This window comes from Suillus plorans (genome assembly GCF_016647745.1).
Source record: "Suillus plorans strain S12 chromosome Unknown HD556scaffold_6, whole genome shotgun sequence".
Classification (NCBI taxonomy): domain Eukaryota; kingdom Fungi; phylum Basidiomycota; class Agaricomycetes; order Boletales; family Suillaceae; genus Suillus; species Suillus plorans.
In genome coordinates, this window is record NW_024537390.1 from 16,594 (window position 1) to 42,228 (window position 25,635).

A 25,635-nucleotide genomic window follows, 5' to 3' on the forward strand; every position below is an offset into this window, starting at 1 on the left:
TGTCGTGTACTGCTCATGTTATCCTGAATTTGCAGGCATTGATAGCTATGTATCCGCAACTCAAATTTTTAACAGTATAAATGAGCATATTTAGCGGGAGCAGAATTGTATCGTTCTACAGTTCGCACGGCTACAATATCAAGGTCTCATCAATTCACTGATGTCCCTGATGGCAGACGACGAATTGCAGACTTTCCAGATCAAGAGCCGTTGCAGTGCTCGATGGATTGACGCTGGCGGGTCGCAGAGATATAGATCCATGAGCTATTCAAGGCTAACGTTAGACAAACAGAGTCGAGAAAATATCAGCGCAGTATGTTCAATCTTCGTGCAGCCTCCAAATATTAATCATCAACGGCAATGATCACTCGTTTCGACAGCCTCTCAAACTCGAGCTTAGTGGACCACGAGAAAGACTAGGCACAGTCGATCATTTTCAGATAAGTTCAAACATCTACATTGCTCGAGCAGCACGAAAATTTATCCACAAACAACTGCACTGATTGACTCCGAACTAGATATTGCTCCATCAACCATGATACCAAAGCGAAAGCAGAAACATAGCTCACTGTCGCGATGTACCACTCGGGCTGCCGGCTCAACTTCCGGCGGGCGCGCAGAACTCTCCTCTCTAAGGCGTGCAGGTGAGTCATGTGGTTGCACAGCGACCTGCTCATACTCACATCAGGTGAATTTATACATTGATAGTGCGAGCAGCAATCTCCATCTGTTATGCAAAGTGCATTTGTTCTGCCACATGCACTGACAAACATAGACGCTGTCAAAGAAACAGCAACGGCGAGGAACGAGAAACGCATTTTCTGTGCTAGATGATGCTGCGAGGCGATACTAAAGAATCTTCTGAGGGGGTTCTCGAATGATGGGAACGCTATGGGACGACAGCCAGCTTTTATATCGTGCATATACTTATGAACATGATTCTGATCGATCAGGCAGAATTGTTGTGGCTGTCTCGATGACAGAAATTTTGATAGAACCTGCAGGAGCGTGTTCAATTGAATCCGATTAATGGGTATAGTCCATGATATGCGAGTTTTCCCGCTGTCTTTGAATCCGTCTACTAAATGGTTACTCCTAGTAAATTCCAGTGCTTACAGATAAAGCAACATATATATATTGCCAACACAATTGTACAGCATATGAGTTCAATTCTATGCATGCGCAAGCGCGAAAGGGTCTTCTGCCACTATTGTTACGGCAGCATCAGCCAGAAAACTTACATCCCACTCCACTTCGGTGGACGGGCGCACGGTATTTTTCCCCTCAGCATCCATCCTGATCAATATGTGCTTGCACACTTGTTCTGCTGTTAGTCGGTCTTCCGGTTTGTGTTTCCACAGGGTTTCTATGAGACTCCACATAACGTCGTCCAACACTTGGTGTGTGTCACGTGGCCGTTCTGGCCGCTTTTTCGCCAGCACTAGTAACCGAATCGGCTGGTTTTGAAACGGGCACCTCCCAGTAAACATCTGCAAGTTTTGTCGTAGGCCAAGCCGAATGAAGTATTTTTTTCCATACCTCATAACAGACGCAAGCCAATGCATACATGTCGCACCGCCTTGTGTCAAACTTCTGGAGATCAGCTGCACTCTTTGCGGCAAGAAGTTCTGGAGCCATAAAATGAGACGTTCCTATGACATCGGATGATGTTGTAGTCATTTGATTATTAGGATCTCGAGCCTTTACAATTCCAAAATCCGCTATACATGCACGCCCGGAAGACGTTATCAGGATATTAACCTGCAAATTCAAAGTTTTGACTCTCTAGAATCAGAGCTAGGCACATACACTTACGCCTTTCAGGTCGCCATGAGTCACTGCTGGGTCCATTGAGTGCAGGTACTCCAGGCCCCGTGCAACATCCAGGATCTTCACTACCGTAAGTTGGATCTCGTGGTATGAAGTAACCCTGTACTTACCAGTGGATACCTGTCAGCATCACGATGCTCCTTAAGGTAGTGGTTAACATGACCATCTTTCATCCAGGGGGATACGAGGCACCAGGTCTTCTCAGCGTCGTAATCGAAGACGTATACGCCGTAGAACGGAAGACAGTTAGCATGTCGTACATGGTACCAGATCACCGCCTCGTTAGAAAACGACTACAACGCATGACAACATGTGATCTTCTGTAGACATCTGAATTGAAATTGAAATTACTGACTTTATCAAATTGTTCTCGGGAACGATTACCCTCTAGCACCTTTTTCACAGCAACAAGACGGCCGTTTAACTTGCCTTGATAGATCAAGCCAAATCCGCCACGAAAATCGGTAGGTTCTATGTCCTGAATACAACGAAGTTGCAAACTCTGCGGGAACCGTCCAGATTTCCTGGAGAGTTTGATCACAGCATTCACCAGATACCTTCTATATCTTTCAAGAATTTCAAACCGAGCCGCAAGTAGCTAACAAATGTCAAAGGGCGACTACGGAACTCTAAGTTAACGCTTACATTTTGCAGGATATCAACCATAAACTGTGCGTTGTCATCAGCATATAAAGTGTGCCAGTTGTCGCGCAGCTCGCGCTCTTCCGATGTTGTGTGCTCAACAATCAATGCTCCTATGTTGTTGATGTCGAGGTCGTGTAATTTCGTATCGTTAATCAGGCCAGTATTGCAAATGTGCGTTCCGACTTGTGACTGTTCATACCATTCAGTAGACTCCTCACTGACCAAAGTTTTGCACACCCTTTGTAGAATGTGGACAAACCCGTCCTTCATAGTCTTTAAATTTGGAAGGCAAGCATCGCCTTCTCCTATCAACCTCACTTTTAGGTCTTCGAGTTCGACCATAAGACTGATGCCGCGCATGAGAATTCAAACCACTGGTTCCAAAATACGACCCCGACCTTTGTTTCTCTGGAGCGCATAGTTGAAGGTGCGTGAAGGTGTACGCATACAACGCCTGATGGCAGCGTAAATCATGACACCGACTGACTGTTGCAACGCCGATGGACTCACCCCAAGAACATGCAGGTTACCGACGCCCTCGCTGCACGCTTGTCTCAACTGATCCGGCAAGGCGACGAACGCATGCACGATGTCTTGGATCTCTGATTGGAATATGTCGCGTTGCGGTCGAGTGATGACAGGAGCTGGCCGGGTGCTTGCCCTGGCTTGCCATTCCCCGAATGACACCGTGGGTCTGGAGACTCTGGGCGCATGTCGGTTAGGCAGCAGATGGTGTTCTCGTATATGGTGCGGCATATCCGTGCGTTCAAGGACCGCATCGCAAGACGCGCATTTCATCATCTGCATGGTTACAATAATCGTTGATCTCTCAAGTCGACCGGGCGTTGAAGATCTTGGTTATCACAAAACGATCAAAATCCTCACCGTTGGGGGATGTCAAGGCGTACCATGGACTGAAACTACTTATCAGGTAAAAAAGATGCGGCGTGGGAGTGGCAGCTGAAGTGAACTCCAGCTGGCGCTAAATGCGTGTGCAAATTCATCTATGCCATCGGACCGACCCTTTCAACTGGAAGAAGACCGAATGAAATTCTATATGCAACAAGGCTGAGAGATGAGATGTGACAATGATGGAATATCAATAGATGGTGTTTGTAAGATAGTGAGCAAGAAAAAAGAGGTCATCAGGTATCATTAATCGGTAGGGAAGTGTCATGTTGGAAAGTAATCAGATAAACATAGTGCTATGTCGATATCCTCGGTAGAAAATGTCAACTAGGAGGCAATCACGCGAGACCAGTCTTTGCGATATGCGATCGGATAATAGCCTCTCCCACTGACGTATCTGTATGAGCGCTTGGGAGGGCAGACATCTGTAAGAACGTACCATTGACTATGATGTCCTGCGTTGCCCGGATATCCTGAATTTATATTGATTAGGTCTCGTGCAAACCTCGAATGACCGGAAAACTCACCAGCATAGAGGTGAAGTGCTGGATGGCGACACAATTATTAGTGAACAAAGTTACTTCAAGACACGAGAAAAATCTATACATACAACATATAACGCTCGACGGCTGATATCGTGGCGCCTGTGAACTTGAATAAAATGTGCCCTGAAATATTCTGACACATCGGCGTAGGTGTTCGGGCGGTCGCCGTATGATGTGATACTATCATTGAGCTGTGAGCACAGCCGACCAACAAGTGATCATAAAATCTTACTATTTCCGCACTTTGACCCCAGCTTCTAGCTTCTTCCTTAGCAGATCAGTCTGCGCACAGTCATGTCACATCAGTCACACAGTCAAAGCTGTAAAAAATGATGAAAACCTTGTTAAGCATCAGAACCAAATGCGAGTTCTTCAGGAGTTTGTTTGAGCATATAGCTGTGAATAGCTGCAACGAGTCGTCCACTCTATTTGTCCTCGGATCTTCTTCAAGATACTATTTCGGGTACAATGAATAGGAGCACAAGGGGAGAATACACGAGAACATACTTGATCAAATGCACTGATTGGCGCTAAAAAAATGATTGCAGTTGCTAATCCGAAACCAAGAAACACGGTCAGTTAGTAAACATTCCTTTTTGCGGACAATGAATGCGCCTCCGCGGCGCCCGTGTCCACAGGTGGCAAGTGCAACAGAGCAAAACACCCACCATCGTCAAAGTATGGTACCCACGCGTGGCGCTGATGCGATGGTTCGGAGTCAGACGGCAGATTTGTTTAGATCATTAAATATCATGAACTCGCCTGGCCACGCTAAAAATGAGTGTGGCGCCTTGTTGAGCTAAACAATAGAACAAGAAAAATAGGCACACACGTACAGCTCCGCCGACGTCGTACATCAACCAGTTATATCTAGAGCCGCATAATTCTATATCGAAAGAATGCTCAGCCACACCGAGCGTTTGTAGTCTAACGTTGAGAAGATCGGCTAGATCAGACACATTCAACGTTTGTAAATAATTTCAGAACACGTATGCACTTACCCGTTGACGGAAGGTAATCAGGCTGCGCGACACGTTTGATGCTGTCCAGGAAGCTGCGAGGACAGTCAACAAACAACACTCAAGGTACAGATGGGACGTACAATGGTGCAGACTCATCAAGCCTGATTCGCCTGTTGTTGAGGAGTATCCGAACGGCCGGGTGCTTCCAGAGCTCATCTACCTCATTTTGAACAGAAATGAGCGTCCTCGAAGCCAGGCTGGTCACCTGAGCAACAGCGGGAGAAAGTCCGCCAGTACCAGGAAGCGCACGACTCCGGTTGGGCGATAAAGGGGTGACAAGAGCCTGCCATCCTGCACGGACATATACACCAGTTCGGCCGCCGGTCACAGCGACTCCGCCGCTGAGTTCCGATGCCAGCGAGTCCTCCATTGCAACCAGAGGCACCAACTTAGTACGCAGCCCGGAGAATTCCTCGCTCAGATCACCCAAGGGGGCTAGGGAATGTGCGACAGCCTGGCCCTCCAACGAATCATCAATCGAAAGGTTGTTGAGTTCGTGGTCTAGTTCGTCTAGAATCATTCGAACAGCCTTGAGTATATTGAAATACACAACCGGACGCCATAGGGGACGTTCATGATCGAGGGCATGTTGGGCATAGTACAACTGGAATTGCTTCTGGAGTGTTGATTTTCCGGATTCTGCCTGGCCAAGAAGCATGACTGTATGATTACATACATACGTTTAAGTCAACTCTGAGTGGGTAGTGTTCCTCGACTGAACGTACCCTTCACTTGTCTTCTCTGAGCATCCTTGCGCCGCACCCAGTCTCTCTGCAGATTTCGATGATAAAGAGTTCCTAGTTAAGCAGAGGAAAATGGGGTACAAACCTTGAGCTCCTCATCAATTTTCTGGCTGACTCTGGCAGCCTCTTCATCGTAGAACTGGTATTCCTTGTCAACGTTGGCGGCGTCGAAGGTCTGCATTAAGATTGGTTCGGAGGTGGAATGGGCATGACCCGGTCGTTTGGTCATTCTTCGGTTTGAACACTTTCAACTTGAGATGCGAACGGTGGAGGAGAAGGTCGATTGCGGCATGCCTGACAGGGCTAATATCCCACGTATGTACACTAGTACAGGAATTTGGGCAACGAAGATCAAAGTAATACTTCCAGTCCCATCAAACTATCGTTGTTTAGGTAAGCTATGAAAACACCTTACAGCAAACCGTCCTTTATTCCCTTATACACCTTGACAAGTCACTGTCGTGATGGCTTTTGGTACTGAACTGACTTTTTAGCTCAACAACATCACATCTTTCGAGGGAACGCACTCGTGACTTTTATCATATCCGAGAGCACGGATAATCACTGAGGCTATGCTGATGGTGGCTCATGTTGCAGTAGCTGCTTTTCCCGACGGAGTTGAAGCGTTCCATAAGCCCTTAGGTCAGTGCCTGTGGATCCTCAGCTCCACCCGGCGGCCATCACCGACTCACTGTGGCAACCACAGAACACTTAGCATGTGCTACAAGATATGCAACTGACATCATATAGTATCATACGGGCATATTCTGTGAACGAGGTTGTCACAAATCAAAGACATGAGTAGTAACGTTGCGATTGATGCTGTGCTTCCCAAAGGTGCAATCGCACTTTTCTAAATTTGCTGCAGATAATAATCACGCTGGCCAGGATCAGTCATCTTCAATACGACTATCCGAAATTAACAGCATGGCTACTGCCTCTTTGATGACGCCTTTCCTATCCTACTGTCACTCTCCATAAGATCTGTGCAGAGATCCGTTGTTGATGGACTGCGGCCCAAACTGCCGAACAACGTCGACATTATGATTGGCGGCGGACAGACAATATGCAGTAGCTACCACGGGCCACGACTACCCTCTCTTGGACTTGTGGTTTATTTTCGGTTGACGGATGAACGATCCCACAATCAATAATGGCCACAGCACGCAGCCTCAGTGACTCAACGCTTGAGCGGCATCAGATATTTAGGTTCAGACCTCCGAGTTTCGCATGCATCCATATGCTTATTGTTCTTCTCTAAGGGCGCCGTCTTGTGTAGTATATCGTACACCACGACAAGTCTACAAAACATCACAATGTGAGTATTCGTCGCACGAAATACACTGCTTCGAGTGCTAAAAATAGCTCTTCAAGCGAATAACTCGTGGCATTCACATTCTGAATGTCTCAAGATCTCCCATAATAGGGTAAACAATTGGATGACTATCTGTAGGCTCGAATAATACAAAATACAATATAGTCGACCACACTCGGAAGTGAAACTGCGACGCCGCAATTCATTCGAGTTCATTATCTGGCGCCCATTCCAATGAGGAACAACTGCGATTCATGTCCAACCCAAACTTTACCTCTGACCTTTTTGGATTCGTATGTGTGCGACTTATGAATGCAACCCGTGCATGAAGTACGGGACTTGACATGGTTGACGTACGATCTTGTCGACTCTCGAGAAAGCTAGAAAGCTCGACTTCAGCCATTCGCCTTGCTGCTAACATCCTCGTATCTTCTACGTGGTCGAGATTCGAGAACTCTTCGTCATCAAGCGCTGTAACAGTATATTCATATTGTCTTAAATTCCGCATTATTGACATTCCAATGTTCTATAGTTTTGTTTTTCATGTAGATTATCATTCGCAAAAGTCTTTCAAAGTCCAAAACAATCTATTCCAGTCTATTTTGTCTGTCAACTCGGACGCGATTATAGCTCCTCGAAGCCCGAGGGTATATGAAGGATATTCGATTGCAGTCTCACGATGCACGCCCATCTCAATATTCGATCCGAAGTTCAGGAAGTGCTGCAAACGGAATCAGCTTGTCGGTTTGTCAGACGCTTCCAATGGTTTGCCGACGGTGTGCGGAAATATTGGCCGACGAGAATAATGTATGTGCACGATGCGGCAATATGTTAGTGAGCTTCTAGCTGTCAAAACTATTTTGTAAGCCGTTGGAATCCTAACGACATTGTAGGCTTATCCATATCCCCTGTTCCCTGATCTCGTCACAAGATGCTACAATACATAGAATTCGGTTTTGTCCCCATCCAAGGGCTGCCAGTGTATCACTTGGACTTGTCAGTAGAAACAAATATTCGTGTTGTAAATTCAAGCTATATATGAAAGCAATTCAGGTCACCTTGCGATATGACATTCTTCCTTATGATGGTTATCCATTTTCTTCTACCTGGGGCTAAGCAGTATTTCTCGTCTTCGCCTCGGGACAACCTCGGGACGATAACTTGAGGAGACGGGATTCCGGTCTTATCCGTGAAAGTTCACACCGCCTCAACGTCACATAAGTTCTCCGAGTCCGCTCGTTCACGCGTTACAGTTCACGTTTCGTTTGCTTGTGTCGCACAACTTAATACTACATAGAGAGTCCCGACTCTTGACGTCACTGTACTACGACCGGTTCGCCTCACTAAAATGTCTCGTCCTGTCCAACATGCTTTCTCCTTCCTCCGTTCCGGAATGAGAGCGAACCACAACGTACGCTCATCGTTTGCGGCATTTAGCAGACGCACGATGGCCTCGGCTGGCCCGCATGCATCTCATGGCAACTACGGGAGTGATACACCATGGATGGTGCGTGCTCTTGCGGTGCACCCGTTAGTTTGAGTAAAATAAATCATTTTTTGGATTGAAATCTTCAGATTGGCTCGGCTTTGGTGTTTGGTCCCGCGGTAGGTTTCCAGACGCGTCTTTTTTACATCGAAAGCGAGTCTAAGGGATGGTTTTAGGTGCTCTATCTCTTGTCGCCATCTTCGCGCAAGACTAGCCATGCCCATGAGTCGGAGCACAGTCACAACGCACACCGGAGTGTATGTCCATCTTTTGTTATGTTCAGTAAATAACTCACGGGAACTGCACAGGACTCCAGTGATGTAAGCATCTGAAATTGATATTGTAATGCTACAGTTTTTTAACGGAAGTTACGTGTGTTCACGGCGCTTTGCATAGCATGTCGAGCCGCAGCCCTCTGCAATGAAAGATGATGAAGGTACTGAGGTTTCTGGTGAGGAGATCAAGCAGTCGATGGAGCAGGCATTCGTGCGTTTGTTTTCTTACCGACTCACTCGTGTATTTATATATGATATGAAGGATGCCGATTCTCCCAAGGACGCTCAGGAGCATGAGGAAGCTGTCGCTAAGGATGAAGAGGTAGCATCGAGCGAAACTGTTTCCCAGGAGAGTGCAGATTCTGCTCCCTCAGAGGCTGATTCAGCGCCATCCAAGGAGGAGGAACCAGAGGTCGCACTAGAAGTCGCTCAACCTCAGTCTCCAGCAAATACCGAGGCAAGTGAGCCTAGCCAGGAAGCTGCTGTAAGTTTCCTTTCGTCCTAGTCTTGATGTGTACTCATGGCATGCTAGGAAGAGAAGCACTGAGCGATGAACTTATAAAATTTATCATAGAGCTGTCTACTTATTTAGTATTTACCTAGTAAGTAGTTGTGCGTCACCTTACAACGCACCCAAAAAACCATTGCTTTCCTGCATAACATCCCTAAATGACCCGAGTGATATGACTTTTAAACATTACTCCGCCTCAAGTTCAAGCAAAACATATAACTATTTGTTCTATCCATCATGATATCGTCTACTTTTAGATTGCCTCAAAGGGCTCTACCATTACAATTGCCCGGCAGGGCCAGGCTCCTTTCCGCTTGTATTGGCCGCCGTCTCAATAGGCTTCATGGCAGGGAACAAAAGCACTTCCTTGATGTCTGCACACGACCGTCAGCACATACGTAACATTAGACCGGACGACACGTACTGGGGGAGTCAGTAAGGAACATGATGAGCCGGTCGATACCCATGCCCCAGCCTGCGGTTGGTGGCAGACCATGTTCAAGCCTGTATTTGTTGGGTTTAGGCAGAGTAATGAATGTGCCAGAAGTAGAACATACGCATCAACAAAGACTTCATCTACACCTTGTGCTTCATCATCACCTTGCTCCTTCTGACGCGACTGAAGTTGCATGGTGAGAAGTTGTAAGCAGTAGATGAAATAATGGATCGTGTCTTACCTGCTCCTCGAAGCGCAACCGCTGCTCAAATGGATCATTCAACTCAGTGTACGCATTGCAAAACTCCTTCCCGCACATGAAGCCTTCGAAACGCTCGCACAGACCAGGACGTGAGCGGTGGTTCTTGGCGAGAGGGGACATGACTTGTGGGTGGCCAGCTGCATATATGGAGGTGTGGTTAACATAGGGGAGAAGAGATGACAGTAAGACATACTGATGAACGCAGGAGAGATACACAGGGGCTCGATGAAATCTCCAACAAGCTATGCGCAAGTTAATGACGGCGTTGAGAGATACCGAAGAAGACAGACCTTATCAAGGAGTCGAGCGTTAGTCCGGGGCTCACTGCAATCAACATTGTGCTGTGACACATCAGGGACATTCCCCAGAGGTCGAGATCAAATCACTGACCTTGACACACAAGTCTCGCAAGAACTTGTTAGTCTCCGCCGTGTGCAGCGTGTCACCAGAGGGGAACTTGACTCCTGTCTTCTCCTCGAGCGTCTCGATCATGTCATACCTCTTCCACGGCGTCTTGAAGTCCATTACGAGCTCCTTGCCATCCTTGCCCTCGGGGTGATACTTCACAATCGTGCTGCCGCCGTTGAGGTACTTGACCATGCTCTCGAGAAGATTCTCCGTAATTTCCATCAGGTCATACATATCCGCGTAGGCCATGTAAAACTCGCAGAGAGTGAACTCAGGGTTGTGTGTCAAATCAATGCCTTCGTTCCGGAAGACACGTCCGATCTCGTACACACGGTCGAGTCCACCGACAGTAAGCTGCTTCAGGTACAGCTCAGGTGCAACACGGAGGTACAAGTCCAAACCCAGATCATTATGATGCGTCACGAATGGACGTGCGGTGGCACCACCTGCAACCATGCTCGTCATAGGTGTCTCAACCTCGAGGAAGCCGAGGTTATCAAGGTAGCGGCGGAGATAATTGATCACGCGTGCGCGCGTGATGAAAATGTTGCGCGTACCAGGGGACATGATGAGATCGAGGTAACGCTTGCGATACCGGGTCTCCTGGTCCTTAAGACCAAAGTGGGCGGATGGGAGTTGGTGCAGATTGGGTGCGAGGAGAACCATGGATGAGGGGGAGATGCTGAGCTCGCCTTTCTGACTGCGCGAGGGGTAGCCAATGACACCGACGATGTCTCCGCGACGGAAGAGTGCCTGCGTAGACATGAATTCATCCGAGTTTTCTGCATCGCTATACACGATTCAATAAATGTAAGTTGACATTGAAGATGGACCTCACCGGACGTTTGCGAGAATCTGTACCTGCGTGCCTTCGCCGTGTAGGTCGTAGAACTTGAGTTTGTTTCCGCTACTCCGGATATTGTGTACACGACCAGACAGAGCAACAATTACGTCGTCGAGCTTCTGGCCAGCAGGAATCAAGCCTTCCTCGCTGTACTGTTCAACAAAAGAGGCGATGCTCTGGGTGACGTGAAATTTGTGCGGGTAAGGATTGGGAGACTGGGTCTCCTTGAGCTTTTGGATCGTACGAGCACGCAGCTCAAAATATTGCTACATCGTGTCAGGATCACTGCTCAATTGATAGCAGAGATTACTCACATTCGGGTTCAGGTCATCCTCATTTGCGGCTGCAGGCTTAGATGCAGCTTGAGGTGGTGCGGCAGCGGCCTTGTCCGCCTTCTTCGCATCCCTCTCGCGCTGCTTCTCGCGACGCTTCAGCTCACTGTGCACGATGATCTGTGAGTGGGCAGATATGATCATGATCATTAATGACTCGTCACGCACGTCTTGGAAATCATCTCTCCCGTGACGGGATCTTTGTGTGTTCCTGCAGGACTGTCTGACGCCATGGTTCTAAGCAAGATAATGGGAGGTTGTGTAGGTCTGACTGGATATCTTGATGGTATCTGACGCAAAGAAGTAAGGAATCTTAATCTTTGCATGCAACATTTTTGGAACCACATCAATTCCTTGAAACGAGTCAGAGATCACGTGACAATGCCGCAAATGCCGCTAGGCGGAACTTGAAAATGACTTAGCAGTGCCGCAATGCCGATTAGTCATGGGAGTGGGTTACATAATAAGATTATCCGTTTTGGTAGTGCTTACAGGGTATGCCAATCGATACAGACCGGCCCACGCCGCAAACAACTCCTTCGACATCACCCACAACAACGACAATGTCTTCTGATTACGATTACTCCGACGACGAGGATGCTTTCTACGATGATGAGGACATGATCAGTACAGGTGATGATGGTATGTTACCCTTCTTGTTGTGGCTCATTCGATCGCCGACAACATCGCAGGTTCAGCACCCAGCGATGATGACATGGACATGGAGTTCGCGGACGACTTTAAAGTCCCTCAACATTCGCCCCGAAAGGCGTATGAAATCGAACATGAGTCACTTTCCCAGCAAGCAGTTGAGAAGCTCTCGGCTGCTGATGTGGACCATATATCAAGCATATTCGGCGTCGATGTCCGTATGAATGTCTTCAGTTTGATTTCACACTGATGGTTCTGTTCTGCAATTCTTCTTCGCGATATATAGGAAAGTACAGCTTCCTTATTGCTGCGTAACATGAATTGGAATAAAGAACGCCTCATCGAGAAGTACATGGACAATGCATCCTCCGTTTCTGTCGCAGCCGGTGTATCGACCCCTTCCCGCGCCTCCCCCTCTGTAACGGGTCCTGCACCCATCCGCTCATCAGGCAGCCGTCGCAGAACAACTCGGCTGACACCAGGTACGTCACTCGTAACTGATTTATATGACCCACCTTACCTCGCGTGCCTAGTTCCCAAACCTGAACCTTGGGTTTGCCCCATTTGTTTCGACGACTCTCAAGCGTCATTCCTCTCACTATCATGCGACCATTCCTTCTGTGCAGGCTGCTGGACAGCATATATAACCTCCAAGATTCGTGAGGAGGGCGAGCATGCTATCCGTTGCATGGCTGAAGGCTGTGCACTTGTCGCACCTGACCCCTTCATTATGTCTACTTTAGAGAAATATGGCGAGGACGAAGATGGGCGGACTCGTGAGCGATTCCAGGAATTGCTCGTTCGGCACTTTGTCGGTGCTAACACACACCTGAAATATTGTCCTTACCCATCGTGCACTTACACCGTCTCGTGCCCTTCTGCTTCCTCCCGTTCATCCCTCACAACTATGGTGCCAACCGTCAGTTGCGGTGCAAATCATAAGTTCTGCTTTGGGTGCTCTATCGACAGTGACCATCGCCCAGTCATTTGTCCCGTCGCCAAGATGTGGTTGAAGAAGTGTAGGGATGACAGTGAAACTGCAAATTGGATCAAGAGTAACACAAAGGAATGTAGTAAGTGCCAGAGTACTATAGAGAAAAATGGTGGTTGCAAGTGCGTGTCTCATCTCGGAAAATATGAGATTATGCTGATTGTTTTGTCAGCCACATGACTTGCAAGAAATGCAAGTATGAATTCTGCTGGGTGTGCATGGGTTCGTGTCTCGTACATCGCCTCGTTTTATTCTGACATTTTGTTCCACACAGGCCCCTGGTCTGAACACGGCACAGCGTGGTATTCGTGCAATCGCTACGATGAGAAGGCCGGTGTGGACGCCCGTGATGCGCAGTCCAGGTCCCGTGCTTCCCTGGAGCGTTACCTCCACTACTACAACCGGTGGGCGAATCATGAGCAGTCCGCAAAATTATCTGTCGAGATGTACAATAAGACCGAGAAGAAGATGGAGGAGATGCAGATAACGTCCTCGCTCACTTGGATCGAGGTGCAATTCATGAAGCGTGCTGTAGAAGAGGCAGAACGATGCCGCGCCACGCTAAAATGGACGTACGCAATGGCGTTTTATCTGGACAAGGGAAATGAGAAAGAACTGTTCGAGGATAATCAGAGGTAAGACATTCGATCTGGATTTTACCTCCGCTCCATCATATTCTACGGATCTGTTCAATCGTTTTTTGTAGGGATCTGGAAAAAGCGGTTGAGGACTTATCGGAGCTGCTTGAATCACCAATTGATCCAGAAACAATCTCGACTTTGCGGCAGAAGGTGACTGATAAGACGGTGCGCGGTTTCTATACGTGTTACTATTACATACTCATCCTTGTTCACTCTTCAGGTCTATGTCGCGAAACGCAACGAGATACTATTGGAGGATACTTCAAATGGTTTTGCGGAAGGGCGCTGGAAGTGGAATATGGCGGTAGAGGGGTTTGAGTAGATGCCAGTCATTCTTCCCTGACACTGAGATTGCGCACTACAATTTTCCTTACTTGCACCTCTCCAACTTAGCACAATTTCATCATTCCCATTCCACACTTGCCCTACCTTTAAGATATCCAACATCGTTAAATCACTGTATTTCTTGGACATTATCCGGACTGCGAAGCGTAATATTAAAAATTAAGCTAAAACTTGCTAAGATCTAGTTTAGACCTTCGATAGTTAAGTTTATCCCCGTTCAAAGTTTTCATGATAACTCCTGAATTCAAGTTAAGCCTCGTGCACTTGAATTCAATATACCGTTCTGTACTGGGTGTTACTTATATAATTAGAAAAGGGCACGATAGATGTGTCTGTAATCCTTTTGAGAGTTTGGGGTAGAAGGCCGCTGCACTGTCCAAGTCATCCTGGGTACTAGTACGGTAGTACCTCATGATATTTGCAGAGATGATGAGTGCAAGGAGGATGCTTGATGCCGTGGACATACACAGTTGCACAGTGCACACTATGAAACTGGCAAAGGAGGTTAACGTTCAAACTTCAAATCACAGCCAACATGAGCGATTTTAATTACAACAGGACCCAGGTGAACCAGAAGGTCACTGAAACCGCCCTTCCGGCGCAAAACAGTGTGGCGCGTAGTATTATTCCCCGACAGCATTGATCATATTCCTCTGACGATCGATGCCCTGGCGGAACAACTGTTGCAGAGCCTTCTTACAAGCTTGCTGACAGATGTTGCATCTGAGTCCAATTTCTCTGAGCGTATGAACGAGTTGGTCAGCGAAGCCCCTTCCGTTGCTCAGAAACGAGCATCGCTCTCGACAAGAAAACAACGCCTATCAGACATTCGCCGGAGACTCATGACTTTCGGCAATAATATTTAATTGCTGCGAGGGGGTTACGATGTATTTTCGTCCGTTAGACATATAGATCTTCCCTCTTGTTGACCTCTTGTCGACTTCTATCGTTGTTAGTGTAGTGGTTGTTGTACTTTTCTGTTATGTGCTTGAACGTTGTTATATTGCATGTTCGCAAACAAAGCAATCGGGTTCTTTGTTCGTACTGATACATCGCTACCTAAATCAAGGAGGCAGCCCTGAGGTGGCTGACCTGACTCCTTAATCGACCTCGACTGGATTCCAGGTAATTGCGCCCTCCTTCCCGCGGTCCAACGCGTCAAGCTTTGCCATGTCCGTAGGTTCGATTTCCCAACCAAATACTTGGCCGTTGGATATGATACGTTCGGGCTGCGAGGATTTGGGTAAAGGCACAAATCTAGGTGGCACCAAATAAGAATATTGGCACATACAAATTGTGCCACTCACCCTCGTTGCAAAGACCACCTAACAAGAATTTGAGCAGAGTCTTTGGAGTACTACGGCACATCAAATATCATGACGCAATCAGATACAGTATATGGTCACCTTTGTAGAGAGCTCCTGGATGACTTGATTATCGAGAGCACCACGCACAAGAGGGGAGTAGGCCTGGACAACGATGTTGTTCTTCCTACAATATTCGACAATGGCTTTTTGCTGGCAGAACGGATGTAACTGGTGACAACTTCAGCTTCCTCGCAATAGTTGTATGAGCCAATCGTAGAGTTGCTCACCTCTATTTGGTTCACAACGGGAATTTCTAGACCAGCCTCACGAATCTCTTCTATGTGCTTTGCTGAGCTGTGTAACTGTCAGCCGAGAGGGTACCTATGGGTAGTGATACCTACTAATTGGAGACACCGACAGATTTGATCATCCCGCTCGCCTTGCCGTCCAGAAGAGCCCTGTAGGCGGCAAGACGTGCGTCCTTGCCTCCAGTAGCGCTGTGAGTCAGGTATAAATCAAAATATGCTAGTACCTGTCTTATGAGCCATATACATTATTAGGAGGGTAAGACTTGCAAGATCCAAGGTTCGCGATCGAGTCTTTCAAAGCAGCCGTCGCGCCATCATAGGTGTAATCCGTATGGAAGACCTTCGAAGCTACCATAACAAAGAGGATCAGATATGGGAGAGGTTGATGTCCAGGAGCTTATCCTCACTGATAAAGACGTCTTCGCGCTTAACGCCACTTTTCCCTACCCCAACACCGACTTGGACTTCATTCTCGTAGTGCCGGGCCCCATCGATCATCCTGATGATCCAACTGAGTTTTGCAACTTTGACTGATGTGCAATACCTACCGGTAACCATTTTGAAGGGCAACCCTGCAAGCTTCCGCGCATTCGTCGTTCAAGGAGACACCAAGCCCAATAGCGGGCATGGTGTGGCCTAAACGATTTGTGTTGATAAGATACTACGTGGACTTATGATGACGAAAACTCACCATCAGAGAGTGTAACTGTTTCAACCATGATTTAGATCTGGAGGGATAAAGACAAGGAAAGAGCTAGCTATTTATGCGAGTCCGAAACATACAGCGTGCTTGGGACTCCGCTTAGTATGAATGCTATACGCACAGCTTATACGGAAGCCAGCCTCTTCATACCGGAGTCAGTGGAACGTTGACGCGAACTTCTCGAATGCAGCTCACTATGTCAAGCAAGCAGGCCCAACGTGAGACCTGCATACTAAAGGCTTGAAGGAAGACAATGAGACCGACTTGCTCGCGCTCCTGAATGCTCCAACTGATGCCCGTTCCTGGCTGTGTGTACGCTAGTGGCCGGCTGTCAGAACCACCCCTGCCGAAGATGAAGCGCGGGTGGATGCCTTACTGCGAACCTTCACTTCTTCTCCCTCTAGAATATCTCGATCCCCGTCTGATGGGGGTTTGACTTCGCAGGGTTTGGGTATGTTAAAAGATAAGGTGAAGCAGAGTATTAGAGGTCCATGTCAAGCTGCGCTGGTGCCTGAGTCAGATACTACACTATTTCAAGTTGATACGATTGGGGGCGGTGGTGACTGCGGAGAGACGTTTGCTGCTAAGTCGTCAACAAAACTGTCCAACCGACTCCAACATATATTATATTCTAAGTAATCCCGAGGCACGAGGTATTACGTAGAATTGGGTCTACGCGACATTGAAGACTTTTGTGGACTCACCTTTCTTGCTTCGTACCACTACGTACTACTCGCAAGTTCTCTTCTCCTCGACTCCACTCTCGTTTCGTCGCAATTTTTAATCTCGTTTTTAATATAATTCAATGCCTAGAATTCGAAACGATCCTAATTTCAACGTCTGCCCGGACTACGCTACACTTCCTTATGCTGTCGCTCGGGAACAAATCGTGAACGAACAAGTCACTGAAGCTCAAGCGGTTCAATTTCTACGGAATATATGGGAGGCCGCAAACAACGCCGAGAAGGCATTGTGGCTGGAGCAAGTTGAAGCTGACAGAGAGCAACGCGACCAACTTCGTTTTCTTCAGGAAGAACAAGAAGAGATACAGGAACGCGAGAAGCTAGCAGAGGAAGAGGCGGCGCGAAAAGAAGAAAAGAAAAAATACAAACATAAGTACACGCCCATTCAAGCTTCTGGAGTTCCGGACGAGCCCACTGTCACGCCATCAGCATATGCGATTCGCAAACTGGACAAAGGCGAATATGTGGAATTATGGTATTTTACCAACGATGGTCTCGACGAGGCGCACGTTAGGAAGACCACCATTGAAGAGGATGCAATGGTATTATCATCTCTCCCTGACGGTTCAACAGCATGGGTATCTTCCGCTTCGGCTTGCAACGCTTCATCCGTCGTCAACGACGAGGACCTTTCTTTTGAGGACTTTTGTCAAGCGTGCCCTAGGTTTATAGCCGCCATAGAAGAAGCTGACTGGCCACCAGATCGCGTCAGAATGTTAGCGGTTTTTTGGAAAAACCTACAGGTACACGAATATCGTTCATTGCGGGATCCAATAGCACAGAAGACGCTACTTGCCTATCAAGCAGAACAGCGGAAACGCTGGCATGTAGTGGCAAAATCAGCTGCGGGCCCTTATGACTTATCCGCCATCAACACCAAAGTACTGGAACGCACAAGAGATAAGGTCTATTGGCAAGAACGCGCGAAGAGAGATAATCAGAGAGACTACAGGGTCAGTAACGCTCAAACAAAACATTTTAAAATACACTAACAATTTTTCCTCTCCGTTTTTTCGATGCGCTGAAATATCGCGCACCATATATACATAATGCTTCATGCCTCATGCCACAACATGGATTCATTTGGGATATCGCGTGCAATGTTGTTTATCTGGACCAGCCGAAGAAAGATAAGTATCTCCTTGCGATCAAGTCGTGGCGCGCACGCAGGAAACACTTTCTCCAAGACGTTCAGCAGTTGTATGGTAAACTACTCCACACCACGTTGGTCATTCCAAGGGGACGCGCGTACCTTACCTCACTGGAGGCAATGCTCAGTAATGGCTCCTTCAAGCCTTTTCTCCCACGCAGTCCACTTAAGACACTCACAGCAGATCTTGACTGGTGGGTCAATATTCTTCAAAGCCCCTTCGTCGGTCGCATCATTCCCTCACCAATCAATCATTTACATGACCCAAAGGCCTACTCAGACGCTAGCTCGGGCATCGGAATTGCTATTGTCATTGGATCTCGATGGAGAGCGTGGCGTCTTCGTCCAGGTTGGCAGACACTTGATGGCAAAAAAGATATTGGATGGGCCGAAGCAGTCGGGTTTGAGCTCCTCACTCAACACCTTATCCAATTGGGAGGACCAGAACGCCATCTGCGCGTCTTTGGAGACAACAAAGGCGTTGTTGAGGGTTGGCGCAACGGGCGCAGCAGGAACTCGGCCGTTAATGCAATCTTCCGACGGATCTTCGCATTCATCCACGATCAACCAACTCCATACACTATCTACCCGGCATACATCTCAAGCGCCTCTAATCCCGCTGATGACCCTTCCAGAGCAATCTATGCCAGCACAGAACTCCTGCTCCCCGCTTTCCCAATTCCCATCGAACTTGATCAATTCATCGTTGATCCATTCGTCAGCGATTCCCGCTGCAAACGATTCCGAGATCGCTGCAAGAGCAGCTACGTCGCCCCAAGCTCTGTTGTCGACGATTCCGACCTCAGCCATGAGAATCCTGATAGCACCATCATCCCCGATCACCTCTATCATGTCAACGAACGACAATGGCACAATTGACGCGCGGTTTGGTGCATCCCTTCCAATAGATCCAATCACCAAACCCCAGCCCTACAAAGCGGGACTGACACCCATCCCATCATCACTTCGCCCTCATTGCCTCGCACGCGACAGGTTAAAGCTTTGGTTCCCACTACAAAGCAGGTCAGCGCGAGATGGTAATGGGAGATTCTTAGCCATTACGGATGAAGATCTGGAGAGAGTCATGTCGGTTATGAACTTAGCATGGGCACAAGGAACGAGGGAATGCTATGGAGCTGGTCTCTTAGTTTTTCACGTTTTTTTGCGATATACGCACCGTGCCAGAAGAGCAACGCTGCCCAGCAGATACCCTTACCGTGTTGGCCTTTATCACAAGTTGTGCAGGGTCATATGCGGGACGAACCTTAGCCAACTATGTATATGCGATTCGCGCCTGGCATATTCTGCATGGTCAAACCTGGGGGGTGGATCAAGATCAACTGAAAGCCGCATTAGATGGAGCCATCACTCTCGCTCCACGATCCTCCAGATGAACAAAACGTGCACCTTTCACTGTCAAAAACATTCTGGACATTCAATCACATCTCAACTCATCCCTTCCGCTCGACGCTGCCGTTCTCGCGTGCTTGACGAGCACATTCTATTCGTTATCGCGCCTCAGAGAATTCACAGTCAAGACTATAACAGGTTTTGATGGTAGTCAACACGTCAAACGTTCCGACGTGATAATGGATGCTGAAGATCGCAATGGCCTGCGAGTCACAAAGATTCATCTTCCGCGGACCAAAACTTCGTTCTCCGGTGAGGACGTTTACTGGGCGCATCAAGCAGATCACACTGACCCAAAGACGGCACTTATCAATCATTTTGCAGTAAATGATCCAGCACACGGCGAACATCTTTTTGCTTGGCGTCACCCTAACGGAATGAGACCACTCACACGAACGACGTTCTTAAAAAGGATAGGAGAGATAATCAGGAAGAATAACATGCCAAACTTGAAGGGGCATGGACTTCGCATTGGAGGCACCTTAGAGTATCTCTTGAGAGGTGTTCCTTTCGACGTCGTAAAATCAATGGGGAGATGGTCTAGCGATGCATTTACCGGATATTTGCGTCAGCACGCCATGATCATGGCCCCATACTTGCAGGAATCGCCCGCATTGGAGCCATTCACTCGCTATACCATGCCACCACTTCGTTAATCAAGGTATGTACATATCACCCTTCTCCTGGTTGTTTGGGAGTCCAAGCTAAGCCTTGACGTGTCGCAGGGCTCCTGTAATTTTTGGGATTCACGGCTCACCCTGGCCTCCTTGCGCACAGGGTCGAAACACTGTTTCGAGTCGAAAAACCCTTCGGGTTTTCAGCCCAAATAGCTTCGTCTCAAGTATCTACTATTTGTTCTAGATCAATTACCTTCATTGCGCAATTAACTGATCTCTTTCGCATCACAAAATCGACAACAAACGCATAGATTATATTCTAAGTAATCCCGAGGCACGAGGTATTACGTAGAATTGGGTCTACGCGACATTGAAGACTTTTGTGGACTCACCTTTCTTGCTTCGTACCACTACGTACTACTCGCAAGTTCTCTTCTCCTCGACTCCACTCTCGTTTCGTTGCACCCACCCGCCACTCCCTCATTTAACAGTAGCAAAGCGTCTCGTTAAAGATCATTTGATGGGATGCACCAAAATAAGGTTTTCATATAATGGAAAAACACACTCGACGCAGCATTTTCGACTGGTAAAATTTTAAAAAATTGACCAGTAAGCTACTGAGGCCCACCCGCCCTCACGGCTCACCCTGGCCTCCTTGCGCACAGGGTCGAAACACTGTTTCGAGTCGAAAAACCCTTCGGGTTTTCAGCCCAAATAGCTTCGTCTCAAGTATCTACTATTTGTTCTAGATCAATTACCTTCATTGCGCAATTAACTGATCTCTTTCGCATCACAAAATCGACAACAAACGCATAGATGTAACCATAAAGTTTACGCCCTGGCACGCGAGGTGGAGTCGGAGTGGACGACTCATCATAAGATTACATAATTGTTGCTCTTCATGGATTAGGGTTCGTTTGCTCAGCGCTCACTGAGTCGGAGCGCTCGACAATTTCAATTCAGACACCGGCCCTAAATTCCGTCGAATTCTCATTCTCGCTGGGGAGTGCTCTAGTTCAAAGTCCTGGCCAGCTGATGTGGTTTTGCTTCTACATGAATAATCATTGCCGACGATAAACAGTGATGCCGGGGTAAGCACTGCAGCAGTCGACAGTGCACTTAACTCCTACAACAAGCCGGTGGATTTTATAGCCATATGCATGCTACTGCAGGCAGCGTGCACATGAAGCTCTTACTTCGAATCAAACAAGACGATGAAGATATTCACTATCCCTGCGCCGTCTCCATTAAGTCTCTGGACAATCTTATGTTCGGTTGGTGCATTCGACGTTGCTTGTTCATCTGCCGCGTTATGGGCTTTTGTCGAATTTCTAAGGGTGCTTCGCTGGCGATCGAGGACGACTCAACTGCGAGGTCCGCCTCGTACCAGCTTCATACATGGTGCTTCGCAAGATCTCGCCTCATCTCAAGATAGTGCTGCAATGTATGAATGTTGGGCGACGGAATATAGCATGAGGGTAGCGTATATGATTCCGAACGTCCTCTGACAGACTGAAATTTTGCTATGCAACCCGAGAGCTATAGCACATTTTTGTGCCCGAGAGATGTGGACATTCCCCTTTCATTGGCAATTCTGGAGACATCAGTATGTTAGCGCCATCATCTTCCCTCGTCTGTTTTATATTTCTTGTCAGATCGGAAGAGGGCTGTTATGGTCTCAGGACGAGACCCACAGGGGGTGCCCTCCAGCTCTTGTCCTTACGAAAGCGACTAATCGACTTCCTGCGAATTAGCCAGCGGAAGGCACTTGCACCAGCATTCAGCAATGCAGGGATTCAGAAACTCATACCAGTATTCTGGCTTGGCAAGTGGCATTCCTGATCGAAACGACTCAAAGGATGGATCATATATCGTACGCAAAAACATTTTTTTCGTTGACACCTGGAATTGAAGCAACATCAGCCTAGACGCGATTGGCATTGCTGGTTTCTTCCGTGATTTTGGTTCGCTCGATGCGAAGCACGCCAGCCTGACTGACCGAGGTGTTCGATACTTTCGGGAGCAACCAACGGGCTTCAGCAGCGAACCAAGTTTTTATCCTGCTCGCATCAGTATTTCCTATCATTACCAAGATCCATACTCAGCAGATGAATCAGTTCAAGAAACCATGAAACACATTTAACGACTTATTGATTCGTAGCCGCCGGGAGAAGGGTGTGAATATGAGTGAGAGAGGAGAAGTCCGTTGTTGGATCGTTGAGTACGCTCTCCAAGAGATCCATCGTAATCTCTTGATTAACGCAGCTATCAGTTAAATCCGAAGGTCAGGATGCCGAGCTTCATATGTCGGAGCACGTAGTGGGCTCAGGTCTGTGGAGACTTCTCGCAGGTTATGAGACGACATCCAAGTGAGTCAGTTTCTTGTCCGCTGCTATCATACTCGCCGACTTCTCATCGACAGTTAGTCTTACGGTAATCCTACTGTCAGATAATGTCTGTGCACGCTATCATTGTGATGATCAGTAGGTGCTGATCAAACTATCGCGACGCTCCGATGTCCAACCCAGACTCAGAGAAACTGCTTGCGTTTGGCGCTGATCCGACATATGACCAAGGCTGACCTCCCATACTTAGATGGTTCTATCGGTTCTGGTAAAGAACTTCGTATTTGAGACGCGGGATGGACTGGATATTCCAGTCGAAATTGCAAGGGGAATTTTACCCCGTCCACAAGTTGTTGGAGAGGATAGTATTGGGGTACCTTTGAGAGTTTGTCGGCACGAATGATTAGTGTTGCACTAGCGAGTTTACTCTGTTTACTACACTAAATTGAATGAAGATAGACAGCTGAATTTGCGAGAAGTACAAAGGAGATTACATCGAGTGGCACTTCCTACAGAGATGCAAGATTAATTAAGCTCGCTAGCAATTTTTCCACATGGCAGGATGGAAGAGATTCTACTGGAAAAATGGGTTTACTGTTCCGACTTGATAGGTGATGGCCTTTGGTCTGTAGAGCCAGTCGTTTGTTTAACACGTAAGAGGTAGAGCTCCAACTTCAAAGAAATGAGTTGAATGAAATGATACCACAAAAACAAAAACTCACTTCTAACTCCTTGATGCGCGTGTCGATCGAAATATTGTCACTATCCCCATCAACCGGGATAGGTAGATTTGACGTTCGTGGCGCTATATCCATTGCTTGCAGGTTGTCTGGAATCCGAGATTGGCGTGAGTTGGGAACACATGCAGGGAATACCATGACCCACCCAAAGAAGTAAAGTTGAATATGAACACGGTTGCAGGCTCGTCGCTCCAGATAGTTTCATATGTCGTCTGTTCTTCTTGATCCGGTAGTCTTCTTCCCAAACTTAACAAGATAACAATTATAGAAAATCAAGCATCCAACAAAATAATACATACCCAACTCGATGATCACGACCCTTCTTCGAGCGTTCATGCACCTTGCCTTCATGCACATGAAGAGTGTGGCCATCAACATTCTTAGATCTCGCGAACCCAGTAAACTTTGCATTCCTGGTCAATTTTGCTCTCCTGGCCGGCTTGGACTTTGCTTTCCTAACCGACTTTGCCTTGATGAACTTCCCTTTCTGCAAGCGCAACACAATCTGACCAATGCCACTGGAACGATCGTCGAGCACTGAGTCATCATCGTCTGAAGTGCAGTATTATTAGGTAGAAGCAAATTCTGGACACTGCTTTATGTACGCACCAGTAAATTCAATGTCTTTGAACATCAATCTGCCACAATCGGTTCCATCAGATATACAATCAAATTCAACAGTACCTCTCCAGCGCGGGGGCGAGACCCATGGAGGACATTTGAGACCATCCACAAAGGCAGATGCCCAGATACCTAAGGGCTGCGGCTTTAAAATCTTCCCTCTGATTTCGAATTCCTTGTGGGGATATTCATTACTAGTAGTACACAAGTATGATCAATGCTATACCTTGCCCGCTTCTGAGGCAATCCAACACGTCATTATATTCTCTCCCTGCGCTTCGGACGGGGCTTCTTTATATTCCTGCAGTGGCTGGTTGTCAACGAATACCGAAGCAGATAATGGACCCAAAATCATGAGTGGCTAGTGACGAGATGATGGTGCTGGTGTAAAATGTTAAGTGGCACTTGGACTAGGTTGCGTGATTCAAACTTCACTTGACTTCAAGCTCAGCGAGTCCGAACGAAATTTGTCAGAAAGTCCGAGAAGTTATGGTCCAGACGACTTTGGGTACAGATAAGTTTGAGGATCACGTGTGACCCGGCGCGCATCGACGTGCCAAATGGCTTATCGATCATCATCCGGCATATGTTCGATGAGTCTGCATGTGCGGCAGCTTGGTTATGAAGCTCAAGGTCGGCCACATTTTCCTGACCATATTCTAAGGGAAGAGCTGTCATTAGAATATTATCACAGTCGTGATCGATATCACAATGACATGCGCAGCAGTCTCTTCGCGAGTGCGCTGGCAACAAGAATTTCGTGAGTCGAGGATATCAATCATGTATTAAAAATGTTATACGCACCTTTTTAGTCTCAATGACATAGAAGGATTAGTAGCAATACAAATTCAAAGCAAAGTATACCAGCTGAGATAAAAGGTCGAATATTGTGGAGATACGCACTTACCTTCGACATGATCCAGGTGTAAGCTGCCAGTGTGTGACCTGTGACACCTCAGAAATAGCTATTATATACATTGTAGTCGCTGTCGAGAACGTCCGAGAAATGGACAGTCTGGGGGCAACTCTATCACAGACTCCGGGGGTATTGTCTGGATCTGAAGCGCTCGGCTCAACTTTGTCGGAGGTTCATTACGTCTGAACTCAACACACACATGCAAAGAAAAATCCACGAGCTAGCCTTCGAGTCTAACGTTAGGCGAACAGATTCAAGCTGCGCAGTGCGTTCCATCTTCGTACGACCTCCCAATATCAGCATTGATCGCTCGTTTCAACAGCCTCTCTGACTCAAGCTTACTAGTGGACGACAAGCAAGTGCATCATCAACGTATCAACCATGATACCAAAGCGAAAGCAGAAACGTGACTTAGGTCTGTTCCGCGCATATCCGCGATCCTACATTCATTTAGAAAGGGCTCGGCGACTCATAAATGTTATCGAAGGCAGACCTTTTGGAGAAGGGACATCAGCGAGGAGTTCAGCCACTCTAAGGCCTCCCAGCTAGGCACGCCTTGAACCGGAGACATGTAGGTTCTAACA

General features: G+C 47.5%; 9 protein-coding genes across 9 annotated transcripts; 4 read left to right on the top strand and 5 right to left on the bottom strand.

The window, feature by feature from the left end:
- Positions 1 to 1,172: 1,172 nt before the first annotated feature.
- HD556DRAFT_1438038 (kinase-like domain-containing protein) lies at positions 1,173 to 3,282 on the bottom strand (the record flags this gene model as incomplete). Its single annotated transcript, XM_041305791.1, has 9 exons — positions 1,173 to 1,490; positions 1,540 to 1,761; positions 1,816 to 1,890; positions 1,941 to 2,123; positions 2,186 to 2,428; positions 2,476 to 2,664; positions 2,713 to 2,821; positions 2,874 to 2,929; positions 2,986 to 3,282. 9 exons carry the CDS (start codon positions 3,280 to 3,282, stop codon positions 1,173 to 1,175), a joined length of 1,692 nt encoding a protein of 563 aa, XP_041165193.1.
- A 259-nt stretch (positions 3,283 to 3,541) lies between these two features.
- Positions 3,542 to 5,923, bottom strand: HD556DRAFT_1493576 (G-protein alpha subunit; the record flags this gene model as incomplete). Its single annotated transcript, XM_041308841.1, has 14 exons — positions 3,542 to 3,772; positions 3,824 to 3,857; positions 3,912 to 3,929; positions 3,995 to 4,109; positions 4,162 to 4,211; positions 4,270 to 4,383; positions 4,437 to 4,480; positions 4,598 to 4,628; positions 4,692 to 4,700; positions 4,766 to 4,875; positions 4,931 to 4,983; positions 5,032 to 5,611; positions 5,677 to 5,722; positions 5,780 to 5,923. 14 exons carry the CDS (start codon positions 5,921 to 5,923, stop codon positions 3,723 to 3,725), a joined length of 1,398 nt encoding a protein of 465 aa, XP_041165194.1. The 3' UTR covers positions 3,542 to 3,722.
- A 2,254-nt stretch (positions 5,924 to 8,177) lies between these two features.
- Positions 8,178 to 9,317, top strand: HD556DRAFT_1533523 (uncharacterized protein; the record flags this gene model as incomplete). The annotated part of the gene is made up of 8 exons (XM_041309546.1): positions 8,178 to 8,516; positions 8,585 to 8,614; positions 8,672 to 8,752; positions 8,804 to 8,815; positions 8,850 to 8,867; positions 8,892 to 8,981; positions 9,033 to 9,254; positions 9,303 to 9,317. Exons 1-8 carry the CDS (start codon positions 8,358 to 8,360, stop codon positions 9,315 to 9,317), a joined length of 627 nt encoding a protein of 208 aa, XP_041165195.1. The 5' UTR covers positions 8,178 to 8,357.
- Positions 9,318 to 9,560: 243 nt separating this feature from the next.
- Positions 9,561 to 11,796, bottom strand: HD556DRAFT_1438041 (lysyl-tRNA synthetase; the record flags this gene model as incomplete). Its single annotated transcript, XM_041305792.1, has 10 exons — positions 9,561 to 9,655; positions 9,706 to 9,785; positions 9,839 to 9,900; positions 9,959 to 10,116; positions 10,173 to 10,221; positions 10,270 to 10,320; positions 10,370 to 11,177; positions 11,226 to 11,497; positions 11,546 to 11,669; positions 11,732 to 11,796. The coding sequence occupies 10 exons, from the start codon at positions 11,794 to 11,796 to the stop codon at positions 9,561 to 9,563; spliced, it is 1,764 nt and encodes a 587-aa protein (XP_041165196.1).
- A 284-nt stretch (positions 11,797 to 12,080) lies between these two features.
- On the top strand, positions 12,081 to 14,578 carry HD556DRAFT_1333680 (RING-5 domain-containing protein). The gene is made up of 8 exons (XM_041301845.1): positions 12,081 to 12,205; positions 12,256 to 12,428; positions 12,501 to 12,696; positions 12,748 to 13,327; positions 13,378 to 13,427; positions 13,480 to 13,840; positions 13,912 to 14,011; positions 14,067 to 14,578. Exons 1-8 carry the CDS (start codon positions 12,127 to 12,129, stop codon positions 14,166 to 14,168), a joined length of 1,641 nt encoding a protein of 546 aa, XP_041165197.1. The 5' UTR covers positions 12,081 to 12,126; the 3' UTR covers positions 14,169 to 14,578.
- Positions 14,579 to 15,291: 713 nt separating this feature from the next.
- Positions 15,292 to 16,434, bottom strand: HD556DRAFT_1429670 (NADP-dependent oxidoreductase domain-containing protein; the record flags this gene model as incomplete). The annotated part of the gene is made up of 8 exons (XM_041304832.1): positions 15,292 to 15,448; positions 15,499 to 15,548; positions 15,598 to 15,726; positions 15,786 to 15,852; positions 15,900 to 16,030; positions 16,051 to 16,154; positions 16,214 to 16,305; positions 16,355 to 16,434. 8 exons carry the CDS (start codon positions 16,432 to 16,434, stop codon positions 15,292 to 15,294), a joined length of 810 nt encoding a protein of 269 aa, XP_041165198.1.
- Positions 16,435 to 17,314: 880 nt separating this feature from the next.
- Positions 17,315 to 17,932, top strand: HD556DRAFT_1205475 (uncharacterized protein; the record flags this gene model as incomplete). The annotated part of the gene is made up of 1 exon (XM_041296460.1): positions 17,315 to 17,932. A coding segment is annotated over one exon (618 nt), but the record flags the coding sequence as incomplete, so codon positions are not given.
- A 4,008-nt stretch (positions 17,933 to 21,940) lies between these two features.
- On the top strand, positions 21,941 to 22,250 carry HD556DRAFT_1191128 (uncharacterized protein; the record flags this gene model as incomplete). The annotated part of the gene is made up of 2 exons (XM_041296176.1): positions 21,941 to 22,128; positions 22,184 to 22,250. Coding segments are annotated over 2 exons (255 nt in total), but the record flags the coding sequence as incomplete, so codon positions are not given.
- Positions 22,251 to 23,365: 1,115 nt separating this feature from the next.
- On the bottom strand, positions 23,366 to 24,490 carry HD556DRAFT_1438047 (uncharacterized protein; the record flags this gene model as incomplete). The annotated part of the gene is made up of 6 exons (XM_041305793.1): positions 23,366 to 23,446; positions 23,497 to 23,603; positions 23,660 to 23,760; positions 23,814 to 24,066; positions 24,124 to 24,310; positions 24,362 to 24,490. 6 exons carry the CDS (start codon positions 24,488 to 24,490, stop codon positions 23,366 to 23,368), a joined length of 858 nt encoding a protein of 285 aa, XP_041165201.1.
- Positions 24,491 to 25,635: the final 1,145 nt, after the last annotated feature.

What these genes read in the sequence shown, in the direction of transcription:
- HD556DRAFT_1333680 (XM_041301845.1), top strand. Translation starts at nt 12,127, where the DNA reads ATGTCTTCTGATTACGATTACTCCGACGACGAGGATGCTTTCTACGAT. An exon ending in GAGAAAAATGGTGGTTGCAA is followed by an intron (nt 13,328 to 13,377) that starts GTGCGTGTCTCA and finishes TTGTTTTGTCAG; the next exon opens with CCACATGACTTGCAAGAAAT. An exon ending in AGAAGGTGACTGATAAGACG is followed by an intron (nt 14,012 to 14,066) that starts GTGCGCGGTTTC and finishes TTCACTCTTCAG; the next exon opens with GTCTATGTCGCGAAACGCAA.